Raw genomic sequence first — 15669 nt, 5'->3', positions numbered from 1 at the left:
CAGGGAAGTGTAGTATGTGATGTGAGCAGCTGCACTTGCAGACAGTGCAGATACTAATATTCCCAAAGGCTCTAGGTCTACAGTGTTCAAAGATACATCAAACAAAGGCAGGAATTGTATTGGTTGCTTTCCACAGAAACGATTACAGACATCTACGTCATGGATGTTTGTAATGGTTTCTGTGGAAAGCAGACGTGGAGCCAGAGGGTTGGCAAATGTGGCTGTTGTCTCCCCTGATAAATGATTGGCTGTCTCAAGTCCCACCAGAAACCACATCAAGATGAAACAAACTATGGCCCATCTCACTAATCTGAGAAAGAAAGATGTGCCTTTGAAAAAAATGGCAAAATCCTTTTCCTTCTTTTTGTGAAAATTAATAAAAGCATGCTTCCTTCTCACAATATAAATCCATACACCTGTGGGATTAGGTTTGGTTATACATGTTTACATATAAATAGTATTTAAAGTATGGCTTGGCAGAATACTTGATTGTGGTTATGATGTGCATCCATAGTGCCCAGTATGCCCAGCTTATCAACATTTTAAATGCAATTATTAATTAATAGTCAATGTCAGTCCATTGCTTTCCATCTGGCATTAGTCCAGCATTGTCAATCAACCTTGACTTAGAGATAAGATCTTCAGTAATTGTCTTGTTTTATAATGATGTACGCCCATGGGGGAGTGCCATCACACCATATCTTTCATGGACTTGTCACAACAGAGGTTACTGCTGGGAAGCGTGAGTTTCATCTCTTTGATTTTGTGTTAATAGAGTGAATAATTTTCTGTTGCCCCTTGGTGTTCTCCTTCTTTTAGGGTTAGAATAGTAGGAACATTCTATGTGCAGGGACTTGAGATCCTCACATCAGAGGCAAGGTTTATCACACTGGTGGTAGCAGCTGTGGGACAAGTATCCCCCAAAATTAGAACTTGGTAGAGTTAGCCCTTTAAAATGGGAGGCAAAAGGCAATCGGGTGCCACAGGTGCCTAGCAAGGGGAACAGTAATAAGGGACCTCTACCAGACCCATCATATGCATTCAGGGCTGACTCAATAAGGAAACTTGCTTTTAAATAAATATAACACTCCAATGATTTGCCAATGAGCTGCTCAGCTCCAAGGCAAATCTCGTTGGCCATCAATGTCCTTCCTGAACACTGTGACTCAGTCAGCCCAACCAGCAGACACTCTGCAGTCAACCAGCTAGTCTGGCAGCTGCCAAGTCCAGTATAGTACTCCATCCTGTTGCAGACCACTTCTCTGTTCTCCATGACTCCATTGAGGGGTCCACCCTCACTGTGTTGCTGGCCTGAAGACGGGGGGTCACCCACCTAACAGTCCCTGATCTGCACAGTGTCCATGCTGCTTGCCTGATTTCCCTGGTTCTCTTTCGTAGTCCTAAGGCCTCCTGCCCAGACAATTGCAATTAGTTTTTGATAACAAAGACAAAGCATTGCCACTTTGACTAAAAAGACCTTAATAAAATAGAAGTTAGATGATGGAAGATCTTAAGGATAAAGTGCTATTCATGATCATATGGCTTGGATAGGGGCCTTAGATTTTGTACCGACAGTCACCCAGATGTTGAGCCTGGCCACCTCTGCGCTGCTTTTGAAGTCCAGTCACAAATCATTTAATTTAAATGCAGTTAAAGGCAATCAGAATTGGGCGCCTATTAAAAGATACCAACACTACCACTCCTTTTAAACAGCAGTCTCTGCTTGCCTTGGCACTTTGAGTTGCCTTCATTAACTTCACATCTGGCTGAAAGTCAAATGTTACGACTTAACATGGAACAAAGCAAACTTTGATATACTTGCATAACTTTTTTGCTGGACCGCAGAGAAACGCCAATATCTTTGAGTGACTGGGTGAAAAAATTCAGCGATTGGTCAGACAAGTCATTACGTCATCACTACTTTGTCCCCATTGGTTGCTGTCCTTTCAAAATGTATCAGTGCCAGCAGGTCACCTACACACACACCAAGGGGGAGATGAGTCCTGAACTATCCACATTATGCACAGTGATAGGCTGGTTGAAGCTTTGGAATTACATAATTGTCATTATGATCTGCCATGCTAGTGTTGCACATTGTACCCTACTGATAGGCCCTACTAGACAATAATCACAACACCCAGCTGTTAAAAATGTTACTGTTTCATCTTATTTTAGTAGGTGTGCTGGTAAGCTACTTTAAGGAACACATTGTTTAAATAAAAGCTATCTGTCCAGTCTGACTGAACCAGAATATGCACTTTTTTATGGCAGGTGTATCAATATTATCACTGTTCAGACACCTCAATTTAGTATCTACAACTTCCAAGTCTATGAAAATTATAAAAAGGCATAACGTTTAAACTAGAGGTGGGCATAGATTAATTTTTTTAATCTAGATTAATCTCATTGAATTTTGGAATTAATCTAGATTAATCTAGATTAAAATGGCTCATTTGAATTAATTCATAATATGTGTGTGCTCCTAAATAATGACTCAACGTAAGTCTTTGAGAACGTGTTTCTCAAGCCAGGTGGCTTTCATTTCGTCATCAGAACGAGTGTCTAATTATTGTGAACAAATAATATTCTAACAATTTAATCAGATATAAGGCTAAAAATCACAACATTGCACTGTTTTTTGTGCTTAAAAAAACGAAAAAACTAATTTGTTGGGTATAGGCTAACTGAAAATAAAGCCATTAATTTTGTGCTTCAAGTGAAACATTAAATATTATTTTTACATAAATAATAAAGTCCTTATAAACTTTTCAAGAAGCTGGACTAGAGTGAATATTGGACAGGCTTTATAGGTCCATGGCTTTTACCTGTGGGACAGCGCTTCACCATGGACATAAAGGACAGCGCTTCACCTAACAGCTGGCTGCAACACCAACCTACAGTCTATTGTGCGACGGAGAGCTAGTCATCATTAGCATCAGCGTTAGCCGACATCACGGCAACAGCTGAATAATGTAACACATTACACAAGTTACACTACATGAAAACAACGGGCTGTAGACGCTAGAGTTATAATTGCGTGTAGGAAACATTGTTGAGACTGGAATTTCGTACCACAGCGGCCGTTCCATAATACAACACTCCCTTTAGCAATGGCTGAATATAAGACCTCCCTCTGCTGTGTATCTGCGGGAGCGAGTGGCATTAATAACTTAAAAACAGTAAACGTTTAACATGATTACGGGCTTTTAGATGCTTTAATCATATGCCGAATTTATAAACAGACCATATTATTAACAATAAATTAAGTTATGTACATGTCAGAGTTACGTACATGGATACATTCATAAGTAAACATTGAATAGACAGATTTGTGAAGGGGGTTTGGCGCTGAGTGTTACATTAGCGATCCTGCAGCCAGGTAGTGTGTGTCGTGGGCAAGTGATGGAGAGAGAGCGGCGGGTGTGTGAGAGAAGCTTCGCTCCTGCAATAAAGGCTCCTCAAGTGTCAACAACGGCCCCCGGCTATTATTACCCGACCAGAGAACACACGGAAGGGGGTTCACCCTGACGGCGAACAGCCATCGGCCCTGGAGGGAACCATCTCCCCTGAGCATAACAGGAGGTGGAATAAGAGATTAACGGCAACATTTTTTTTATCGCCGATAAGAGTTTTGCGTTAACGCAGCACGTTAACGCCGATAACGGCCCACCACTAGTTTAAACACACCTACAATTCGCTACCATGATTTTGATATGATTCAATTTATTTGCTCAATAAAAACAACAAAACACAGGCCACTCAAATATAAAATATGAAGGAAAATGTAAAAGGTAACATTGTGCAGGTTAGATCAAAAACAAGATTGTGAAAGAAAATCTCAACTCAAATGTCATCTAATGTACAATAATAAATACATTAGAAAAGTCATTTAAAGGTTATTAGGAGGTTAAAAAGCAAGGAAAGTGGTAATACCATGGTTGTAGTTTTCCTGCTATTTTAACTGTAAAGTCCGCCTACAACACCCATACCATAGTACACATTCTGACATACCCCAGCACAACCATATCTTGCTGCAGCTTGAGAAAGTATCCAGGAATCACACCCTTAAGTGAAAGACACAACTAAACATACTGGTTTGGACCAACCCATCCATGTTACGCTTCTGGCATACATCTTGTGCCAATGGGTGTTCTCCAGAAGAGTCTGCTAACCACAGATGACAAATTAACCCTGAACAAAATAAGAGAGAGGGTTTTGATGGACAGATTGGCAGAAAGATGGATGCTGGCATGAGTACAAAGTGCAGTCTATAGTTTATCAGGCAATTATCTTCAGAAATGTTAGAATACATGTGTGACTGTCATATTCACCAGAGCAGTGTGAATGTTGTTTTACACTAGGGTTCAAATTTCTCTTTAAAGGTTACATTCTGGAGAGGTGGAGTAAATTAATGATGTATTATTGCAAACAGTGCTCTAGTGGTGGTGAGGAAGGCCTATTGAAAAATATATAAGGCTTATGTTTTTGTGTGTGCATTACAAACATTTGTATGTGGAGTATACGTGACAAACTTCTATTTTTCTGTTTCAAAGGTCTGAAAGTAAATTTGGCTATTAAGGATTAGAAAGTGCAATCAGGCAGAACAAAGCATGATTTAGTTCATTTGGTTCCTCCTCTGGGGTTAAAGGTGTGCTAACCTGTAAAATCCTACTGTACATTTCGGTTGGTGTATCCTGAAGTATTTGTGAGCGATTATCAGTTGTGTGCTCCCTTCTGGCATTTAGAGAGCCGCTTTGCTCTCCTACACATGCTTCCGTTTCTTTTTGTACATTTTGATAATGGTAAATGAATGAAGTCACAATTCAATAATGGTAAAGATTTTAATAAGTCAAGTCAGTTGAATTGTAAAATGGAAAATCATAACAGAAATCATTTCAAAACACTTCTTATACAGAACAGTTACAGTTGGTATTATGCACTATTCATGTTCCAAAAAGAAAGCCTTATGTAGTATATACAGACAGATAGCAACAGCCAGTAACAACCAGTGGGTTCAGGAAAGAATGATGATATTAAACATACAGCACTACAGAGAGCAAACTGAACAGCCCGGCTGGGTCTGGGTGCAGAGGAAGGTGGGCAGCTGTCCGTGTGCTTTGCCTCCACTCTTCTACCAGCTGACTTAACTGACTACAGTGATGCTGCATAGACTTTTTCCACAAACTTACCCACAACAGTAACACAAATAAACTCTTACTAAACAGAACAGGTTGCACATCAACGTCACTGTGCATAACGCAGATATTTCAAGACGTCTCTGAAAATCCGTTGCACACACGCAAAAAACAAGGACTCAGCCTTAATTATACACACCCTACCAGGTGAGCCAGTGGGGTGCCCCCCGACCATCTTTAAGTGGTCACACTATTTTCGACCACTTTCGGATCCATGTATGTGTAGGGCACTTCCAGACCCTCGTTTCTGACCTTGATGGTTGAACTTAACTCTTCAAGCTTTCCCTGAAAAGCCTTTATCTCCTTGCAGGGAATCTCCTCAGTGAAATGGTTCTCCGGGTACTGGCCGAGAAGGACCTGATGGGATCAGAGACACATTTAAACGTTTATCAAACATAAACTATTGGCAAAACCATGTACAGTTGGAGGAACCTTTTGTGGCTAAAATAGGATAGTATAATAATAACCGATGTAACACAAATTAAATATAAATGTCATTGTCATTAGGTATTTGGCACTCACTTTGTCAGAGGACTGCCTGCTGAGTAGCCAAGTGATGGCATTGGCGTTCGCTGTTGTCATGATGTCAGGGAGAGTCTTCAGCAGTGTGTCCTCGCTTGTTGTCCCCTTTGTGGTTGGTGGAGGAAGTTTCAAAGTGATGGGACTGTTGGGCATCCAGCCACCATAGTCGTACTGCAATGAATATCAGAAGATTTATTACTCATACTTGTTTGAAGCCCTGCCATGTCACTCTATTGGTCAATCGTTTCAGTACATTTTCCTACACTGAAATATTTCAGCAACTATGAGATTTATTGCCAGTAAATTTGGATTGGAACGTTCATTGCCTGCAGGGATGGATGCTACTGAAATTGGCGATTCCTTGACTTTTTTACCAGCACAATGATTAGAAGTTAATATTTTAGTTTTTTAATGAAATGTCTCGACAACCCCCACTGTTCCTGAGTATAGTCTTGTAGACCTGCAGCAAAGCTACAGGGTTTGTTTTATGTTAAAGACTACAATCCTCAAAGCCAAGTGTTCTCCCAGTTCAGAGAAAACTGCAAAACCTCATTCCATTCAACATCAATAGTAACATTCAAATTGATCATCCCAGTAAATTAAATGGATTCACCTGTCCAGCGTTTACAGATGAGTGCTGCACTGAGCAGGTGAAGATCACCATGGTGACGAATTTGACCATCTCAGCCACGGAGGTGAGTCTCTGTGGAATTCCTGATAATTACAGGGAATAAACTGCATTAAAACATCTAGATGAAGACATTTGACTCATGTTTGCATTATAATTAGCATAATGAAATCTAAATGAGCACATTTATCATCATCAATGATTGAGGATTTCTTTGAAACCCACCTGTGCATTCTTGGGAAAGGAATCCTTTTTCAAAAATGTCCGAGATCCAATCCTGCAATTCGGAGTCTTTCTGGACCTCACCATCACTTTTGTAGTAGTAGCTGAGCACTCCACGCACAAACCTTTAAGAAATGAACATACAGTAAGTTCAGTAAGGGCGTGTTCACACTAGCTTTGTTTATTGCGGTTGAAAGGAACCCTGGAGCGTTTAAGCCCTTTGTGCAGTTCATTTGGGTTTGTTTGAAAGCAGTCCCAGACTCTGGTGCTCACTAAACAACAAGACTTTGCCCCGCTTGAAAGAGGTGGTCTCGGGCCGCTTAGTAGATGGTAGAAATTGCGAGCGATTTGCATCTGCACTCACCAAACTGTCTGACAGCATTTCCGTGCATGTGACTTAAGTTAACAATGTATAGTCCGTTTGAGTTTTGCCTTTGTGAACGCGAACCAAAACATCTCAAAAACTAAACTATGTATCCCCTCTCACCAGAGAAGCGGACTATTAGGTGTGAACACGACCTAAAACAAGTTCCTAGATGAAATATAAATGTTTCATGTACACAAAGACATTCCTTTGTAAGACGATTTTTAATGGTCATGTATTTAGAATGATAATAATTTCTGTTCTTTTGAAAACTTTAGTGTAATATCTCCAAAATAATTAGAAAGTTAAACTGATACCTTTAAAACATTAGTACACCCTATGGTGCATGATCAATTATTTAACCAGAAAATTGTCTGTACGTAAAGCCAAACAGCCAGACATGAAAACATTACTAAATAATAGATTGGTTACAACATATCTAATCAGTCTAAATATCAGGCTAAGTCCTCATTTGTAAGCAAATACCATTATCCAGATGGTGGAGCACTATTTGGGGAGGAACACAATAGGATAACATATTGTCTCCGATCCTTCCTGGTGCACCCTGTCAGATTAATCATATGTACTGTAACATGCTGTGCAAAGATCACTGTGTTTTAAAAAAAATGTAATTCTTCATGACCTTATGTATTCTAACCTCACAGTGTAAGACTTTAGACTGTATAGTTTTGAAACTTAATGTCCTTAAAACTCAATAGAAAGTGCCTATTATACCCGTGAAGGATATCCCAAAGCTTGAGTCCATCATCCCTGTAGTAGTAGTTTGGCACATCCTGGAGCCCACGGTCAGCAATGTCATCTGGTATACAGAGAGATCTGTAGGTCACTGAGGAGAGTGATCTCTGCAGGATGGTGATCATAGCCTCTCCACCAGAAGCTGCAAACTAGGGAACAGTCAAACATGTAAGGGATATTGTTAGAGCTGAATACTATGCATGGTAATAAACAACAACATTGTTTAGACAGTTGGTCTTCTTGTACCTTTGCGAAAGCTCCTCCATCAGATATGAGAAGCATTCGAGCCAACATGTTGATGTTCAGAACGTAGCGAGTGTGAGGTATGAGAAGCTGGGGGGAAAAGGAACTCTGGTATTGACACTATTACTTTTTAACAAAGTCAGGAATCTTGATGTATTCATGCCATTTAGCACGGTGAAAAACTTGCAGTTACCTTGTACAGTGGATGCACCATGGGCACATTGCGCAGTAGTGAAACTGCAAATACTTCAGCCATCAGGTGAGTGCGCAGCAGGTGGACATTGAGTTGATTCTCGCTGAAATCTGCACCTCTCACAAAAACCTTGGCCAACAACCAGTCATACTCAGTGTCAGTAGGCAAGAAGATGGGATTGTCCTCTGCTGGAGTCTGCTTCAGCTGCAGGAAAAGGAAGTGGGATGTTGTTCATTCAATCCATTAACAGGATTTGTCTAAAATATTTAAGGTTTTTGTTGTTGTTTCAATACTTATTGCTTAAAGTAGATTCAGATGAGGGGGATTTGTTTACATTTGCGGAGCCTGCAGTTTGTTTACAAAACATATTTACTCTACATACTGTATAATTCTTAGTTTTTAATAATTCTATTATAACTCAACTCTGTTATTTTTGAGGAACTTGAAAACAAACGCACAACTAGAATATGATTTAAATCAAAACTGTGGGTCAGGCTGCTGTAAACAACTGTTAAACAGTGACTTTTCAGGAAGCTTTCTAACTTCAAACAGTCTTCCAGAGATCCAATATTCTTGTGAGTGAAGTTTGTTTACTTCCCTCACACACCCAAAGTTACAAAGTGCACATTTAGGAGGTTGCCTCATGTTGGTAATGAAAAGACTTTAAAGGGTGCTTTTTCTCTGATGTATACTCTTCATTAATGTTTTTTCTGTCTTATCTATCATCTGTCAACTCCATCATACTCAGTTTCAATACACATTTACTCTTTGCTATAATCGAGTTCTAATCTCACCTGAATAGCAATCGGAATCAACTTATATCCTTTCTTCTCATCAAGTGTTTTGTGGAGAAGCACGAGGGGAGCCATCAAGTACTGCCTCTCGTCTTTAATGATGTTTCCCTGCAGTCCATCCAAACACTTGTAGTCGCACAGGAATATGTTGCCTTCCTGTTGAAATTGTTGTGCAAATGATAAATTATTTGACTCATAACACAGAGTGTGCACATAACATAAAGTAAACTTGTGCAAATGAACCAGGCCATTCTAAATTTGACTTGTAATGTAAGTTTCACCTGTCAAGCTAAACTTGGACCTGCAATTGTGTTATGTGAATGACAGGAGTTTGGAAGTTAAACTAGTATACTATCAAAAAAGAAAAATACCCGCATTTCTTCAGTTAAGTTGATTGACACCATGCCCTCAGTGACTGGGAAGTTCTCTGGTAGTGTTGAACAACGTCGGATCAACATGGGGTTGGCACCATTCAGGTACTGGTAGCCAAAAAAGGCATCCTCTCTCCAATGATCCTGGACATAGTCTGGAAAAAGAACAGAGTTGAAGTTCATTGGGTTTCAAAGTTTGAGCTAGAATATATTTCTCTACCACTGTTAGTAGCTGATACAATGCATGTGAAATTGGAAGAAGTTACTCGTTTTCCCTTGAGCAACACCTACAACTAGGAAACTTCTAAATGTTTCCATACATGCAAATCCTTCTTTAAAATAGACAAATTAGTATTTAGTAAACCAAATTACTTATCTTAGCTAAGGAACAAAAGCAATTACAATATTTTTTATGTCGCATAATGGAATGACTTTGAGTATCTGAAAGAATAAAATTAAGTGTGTACTATTATGCATACAATGTCAAGAATGACATTAAACCTTATTACAGTACCTGATATTTTTGTCCGTTTGTCGCAGAACACCCGTTTTAAAGTTCTAATATCAGCCCAGTCGTCCGTGCAACCCATCAGGGCTTTTAGGTTTAGTTTCTTTAACCTAAAAGGGAGGAATAATTTTATAATGATGCCTCAAATTGTGTATAGAGAGAGATAGAGAGATAGATGAGGAATTCACCCTTTCTTCAAAGTGTAGTCTAACTCTCCAGCCTTGATGAATGAAAATGTGACTTCAGGAGGCAGAGGTTGCTTCTGATCCTGCTTTGCCTTCATGTTATGGGGTATTCCCTCTGTATCATTGTACACATCCCAGCTGGGATACACAGAGAAGAAAAGAGTGGTGAGACACTTATCAGTGTATCGGCAGTTTTCATTTGGAGAATGCAAACGTAATATGTTCATGTTATTATGTGCACGCCCGAGAACAACAAGGGCATGAAAATTTTAATATTCCTCAGGCTTCATCAACACATTATTTTTCCGCCAAAGTTTGAGTTGCAACTCCTCCTGCACTGTTGCACCTAGAATGTACTCCTCCCCCACCGGGAATCGTGTGCAGGGGTGGACTGGCCATCTGGCATACCGGGCATCGTCCCGGTGGGCCGGCAGGCATTTTGGGCCGGGCCGGGTCCATTTATAAAAAAAAAAAAAAAAAAAAATTAAAAATCTTTTTTTTTTTTTTTTTTTTTTTTATGGACCCTCGGCTGTGTGACTCGGCCCGGCCCGGCCAAGTCACACAGCCGAGGGCCGAGGGCCCTTCCCTCTCGGGAGTGCCATGGACATATAATTGTGCGTGCAGGCTGTCAACTTCACCTGAAAGTTAAATAAAACTTTGTCCCAGGCCATTACTCATTATGATTGGTTCTAGGCTGGGCCTGGCCCAATCACACACACAGCAGAGGGCCGCCCATTCAGAGGCTGCATTAAATTGTATTATCATGCATTCAACTTCTACTCGGTAATTATGAGCATCTGACGATGGTCAGTTACGTTCAGGGCCGTCGGACTGCGGACAGGCTTGGGGGGCCCAAGGCAGAGGGGGGCTGCACCCAAAAAAATATATATTTATATTTTTTTTTTTTATTCTTTTTTTTACTGGCTCAATATAGGCCCCTGATCTTTGAAGGCCCAGAAAAACGTTATTTAGGGGAAAAAAAAGATTTCATGGGCCTTTCATTCGTCAGTACATTTATGTTATTTTTTAAATAACATTGTTCGGGGCTACGAAGATCAGGGGCCTATATTGGGCCATTAAAAAATACAAACAAAGGAAAAAAATTCCCGAAGCTGACTGGATTTTTTAAACATGTACATTTCTTCTTTCTGCTTTTTGGTCATCTGTGTCTATACATTATTCCAGCAAATAATAGCCTACTAAATAGCTTACATAGGAAACAGTTGATTTATCCTTAGTTTTCTCTTCAAAGTGCACCAGATTGATGAATTTTACTTTAACATTTGAAAAAAAATCTTCCGGGGGAGCATTCCCCCGGACCCCTCTAGAACAGTGGTTCTCAACCGGTGGGGCGCGGACACTCTACCGGGGGGGCGCGAGGGGGATGAAAAAAAAAACTTAACTTTTTTTGATAGGTAGTTGCCAAGTTCATCACACAAACACTCCAATCCACTGATATGAGATCAGTTTGCAATTTTCAAGTACTGAATTAATGGTAGGACTGTGGCCACTAGAACTGGTCTCTGGTCAGCAAAGGTCTTGAAAACAGCATAAGTGTGCTTGTGACATGCGTGCCACCCATGCATGTGTATGGGCACGTGTCCCAGCAGATTTTTGAAATCTGAATAAAAAAATTTAAGTTTGTAGTTAGCAAGTGTAACATGTTCTTAGGGCAGAATTTCATAAATAAAGGTTTATTTTTTTAGCAAGATATTTGGTCAAAATCTAGTTGTCATCCGTCCCTCTGTCCAGTTGTTAGGCATCTGGCTGCTAGCAAGTTATGTTGTTTTGCTAATTTTACTATTCATCTGAACTGAAATGAATATTGACTTTTTCCTTTATTATCTTCGCCAGAATGCACCAGAATGCTTAGATTACATGTTAAAAACACAAAAAAATATTCTGGGGGGATGCCCCCAGACCCCCCTTCAGGGGTTTAGTTTTCTGACAAACATTACAATGGATACTAACATGATTTGGGCATTTGGGATTATAAATCATCTTTGAATTGGTTACAGCATATCACATGCTATTAATTCAGGGGTGCGATGGCCACCCCACTCTAGCTCTGTGGCCCACCTTGGCCACCCCCAGTCAAAATTTCCTGAAATCGCCACTGAGACACACACAACTCCGCGTTCAGGCTGCACAGCACATTAATCGCAGGTAGCATTTTGAGCTAAATCTGGCCACTTTCCAAATCCAAGACTCAATAGTTGAAACATTCTCTGAACTGGGTTGTCAGACAGCAGTGTTTCCCATTGATCATAGACTTTGTTTTGTGAAGCTTTTTCATAACAGGTATACCTATTGTAGAATGTATTCTGTGTATGTTCTATTTAGGCTACTATTTTCTTCTCTTCTAAGGAGATTTAAAAAAAAAACATTTCCTCAGTGTCACATAAAAGTGCACCAGAATTTAACGTTAAATTATAAGAAATTTCCGGACCCCAACCCTAAACCCAATGTTCAACTCAAAGGTGCGCCACTGGCCTAGCCCTTGTGATAATAACAATAATAGAGTATCTATCTATCTATCTATCTATCTATCTATCTATCTATCTATCTATCTATCTATCTATCTATCTATCTATCTATCTGTCTATCTACCTATCTATCTATCTATCTATCTATCTATCTATCTATCTATCTATCTATCTATCTATCTATCTATCTATCTATCTATCTATCTATCTGTGTAGGGTGGTGTGTGTGTGTGTGTGTGTGGGGGGGGAGGGGGGTGGGGTTGTCAGGGTCGGTGGGGGGGCCCAACTGCAATGACCCAGCTTTGGGGGGGCCCAGCTTGCAGAAGGTTGAGAACCCCTGCTCTAGAAGGTCCAGGGTCCACGACACAGTCTCTCAAATTCCTGTGAGAAACACTGTGTGTGTGCATGGTTATTAAGAGTCATTAGACCAGGGGTTGTGTTCAAGTACGCGTAATGATTTGGTCATTCATCAATAGAAACATTGTGTTGTTATCTGGCTCAGAGAGGGACCAGTCACTCATACGTTTTGGACTATAGACAAACATAGCTTTTACATGTTTGTATTGTAAGACCGCCACTCAGAGGGCCCATCAGGACTTCCTGTATAGGGGCCCAGAATTTGGAACGCCCCTGCCTCCGCATATCGTATAAATAATCATGGTGGGCTGCCTTGGCCAAAAATGCCAGGGCTGAATTTTTGTCCCAGTCCACCCCTGATCGTGTGCCATTACTTTTTCTAAGCAGTCCTCCGCATGTTGGCGCTGTTATTTGGCCCCGAAAAGTTTGATAGTCCCTCCTCACACCATAAGTCCGTCTGACTTGAAATTTCTCACCCAGGTCCAGCTGCTCTACAAAAACGCCTGTGGGACCATATAGGGCCTCCTAGAAAAATGTTAAGATAATGTGCTTGAGCTGAAATACTGTTATTTAAGTACACTTTTTTCAAATTTTTATTATTTCAGCACCGAAATGTCTGGGCTTAGCAGCTAATTGGCCATACCCCATTAACCATTGGGCCTGTCATCATACAACTTGGTGTATATGTGCATAACACAGGTGGTAGCATGTTTCCAAAAGCTTTATGAGCCCAACCTATATGGGGCGCCACAAAAAACCATAGCCATAAAAAAAATGCAAGGTTTAGTCCACGCCCCCTTGCTCCAATTGACTTGGAATGTTTTACACAAGTACAGCTTATGATGCTCAACAAACAAGTCTCTCGGACCATAGAGGTCAGCCATTATAGATTTGACCTCATTTGAATAAACTGCAATACAGTCATGTGTAATGTAATTCATGGGTTTCCAACCTATCACTACCAAATTTGGTACACAGCCTTAGTGGACCGACATACACATGTGTATAACATTTTAGCGAGATAGCTCAAGAAACATGGCCGCCATTAACGAAAATGTCTTCACAAGAGGGGGGCTTTGCTGTAATTTGCCATGACTGTTTGACCAACTGTTCAATCAGACACCCAAACTTGGGACTTATCTTCAGAAAGAGTTCACTTCGAGCCGGGCTGACAGGGGGCGCTGCGGATGCTGGGTTAGCGGTCGGAGACGGGCAGCATGCACATTCTATATAGTGTTGTAGTATTATATATATTTGAATAAACTCAAGCAGGTGTTACAATGTCACATGGTGGTTCATTCATCATCATAATCCACGAATACAATCAACCAAAGGTGGAGCAGGCCTAAATGCAGGTTAGTTTTGGGATGCATGAAGCTAAAAATTAATAGGCCTGTAAGCTCTGAGGTCTCACCGATAGTCTTTCTTTCGCTGCCTCAGCTCCTCCTCCCGACTGTACTTGCCAAGTTTATGGTTCTCATCAAAGACTCGCAGAGCTTAAAAAAGAAACCACAGCGAGGATTAAAAATTGTTGATAGCTACAGTATGTTAGCATGAATATTCTCCTTATAGCCATCTTGCAGACATTGTCTTTCTACTGTTTTTCTTTAGGCAGTGAACCACACACAAACCTGTCCCCTCTTTAAAACGGTGCACCTCACGGTTGGTGATCCAGCGGTAGATGGGAAAGTTGTAGGTGGGTTCGTCAGGGACTTTCACTACCACCTTGGCAGGTAACCAGCGGTAGAAAGGAATCGGTTTGACAGACCGTATGTCCAACTCTATCAGGACCAGCTTTCCAATGGAGGTAGGGCAGGACACGGTAAAACTAGACTCCTGCAGATGGACAAAGAGAGGTGACTGAGGCTCTGTGCTCCGTTTATGTGCAGATGCAAACCAGGCAACCAGTGCAAATACAAATTTGTTACACAAATTATAGTTGAAGCGCCTTGGTTGCGGAGTGGCATGCATGCCATCTTTGTCTTTGTACCTGAAGTGATTCTTATGCAGATTAGGTTGGAATTATGCTGCACGTCTTTAAATTATACATGTACAAATACACATTTTCTTTTTTTTTAACCTTTATTTATACAGGTATATCCCATTGAGTCCGAAGACTCTTTTGCAAGGGAGACCTGTTCCCATTCCCACGTTACCATTCTCACACTCATTCATACACCGATAGCAGGCTAACTATCGACATTCACACGTGCAGAGAACACTTCACCTGAACTTTGAAGGGTGGATGAAATCCAAATATTTTTGCTCTGTTACTTTTTGGGCAATGAACTGCATCCTGTTGCTGTACATATTAGCCCGAGATGGTGAGGGTTAACATCCGCTTCTCTGAAGTGGAATTAAATGTGCCTATAATCTACCAAAATTGAGGATTTGTGTTATACACTAAAAGAGAGATATTTCAGACTTACCTTTCCTTGGCAAAAAGATCCATCGTTCCTGAGGCACTCGCGGGTGCTCCCTCCATTTGTGCCAACCAGCTTGATGTAGACATCGTTAAATGTAGTGGCAGATTCACGATCCACAGTGGATACGGTCACTTCATAATCCACCATTTTCACCCCAGAAAGCTGAAGAATCCTTATGGGGAGACAATATTAGTTAAACCATTCCCAGCACTGATTAATAATAATGGATTGGATTTATATAGCACCTTATTCCCTAAGGACTCAAAGAGCTTTACAGAGTTCCAGGTTCCATTCACTCACACAGTCACCCCGATTAGGTTAACTATCACTAAAACTTAATTCCAAAAAACTAATGTATAAAAATTAACACAATAAGAAAGGAAATGGAAAAACTTATCATACCAACTCAGATTAAATTA

The 15669-nt window shown here is 40.6% G+C and overlaps 2 protein-coding genes across 2 annotated transcripts in view; both read right to left on the bottom strand.

Moving 5' to 3' along the window:
• The window catches only part of LOC307268067 (leukocyte elastase inhibitor-like), a gene marked incomplete at its 5' end in the record, with an annotated part of 6770 nt that extends 3923 nt beyond the window's left edge, over window positions 1-2847 (bottom strand). Inside the window, 2 exons of the mRNA XM_080050585.1 lie at window positions 1181-1311; window positions 2826-2847. Of these exons, the coding sequence (XP_079906711.1) occupies window positions 1181-1311; window positions 2826-2847 (153 nt within the window). The remainder of the gene's footprint in view (window positions 1-1180; window positions 1312-2825) is intronic.
• A 2440-nt stretch (window positions 2848-5287) lies between these two features.
• LOC307268066 (arachidonate 12-lipoxygenase, 12R-type-like) lies at window positions 5288-15397 on the bottom strand (the record flags this gene model as incomplete). Its single annotated transcript, XM_080050584.1, has 14 exons — window positions 5288-5552; window positions 5718-5888; window positions 6331-6431; window positions 6571-6692; window positions 7667-7836; window positions 7934-8020; window positions 8124-8327; window positions 8918-9073; window positions 9289-9443; window positions 9803-9906; window positions 9985-10119; window positions 14239-14320; window positions 14456-14660; window positions 15254-15397. The coding sequence occupies 14 exons, from the start codon at window positions 15395-15397 to the stop codon at window positions 5373-5375; spliced, it is 2016 nt and encodes a 671-aa protein (XP_079906710.1). The 3' UTR covers window positions 5288-5372.
• Window positions 15398-15669: the final 272 nt, after the last annotated feature.

The sequence above is a fragment of the Ammodytes marinus genome (genome assembly GCF_949987685.1).
Source record: "Ammodytes marinus genome assembly, chromosome: 21".
In the NCBI taxonomy this organism is placed as follows: Eukaryota; Metazoa; Chordata; class Actinopteri; order Uranoscopiformes; family Ammodytidae; genus Ammodytes; species Ammodytes marinus.
The sequence above is the reverse complement of the archived record's forward strand: the minus strand, read 5'-3'. Positions and strand labels throughout refer to the sequence as shown.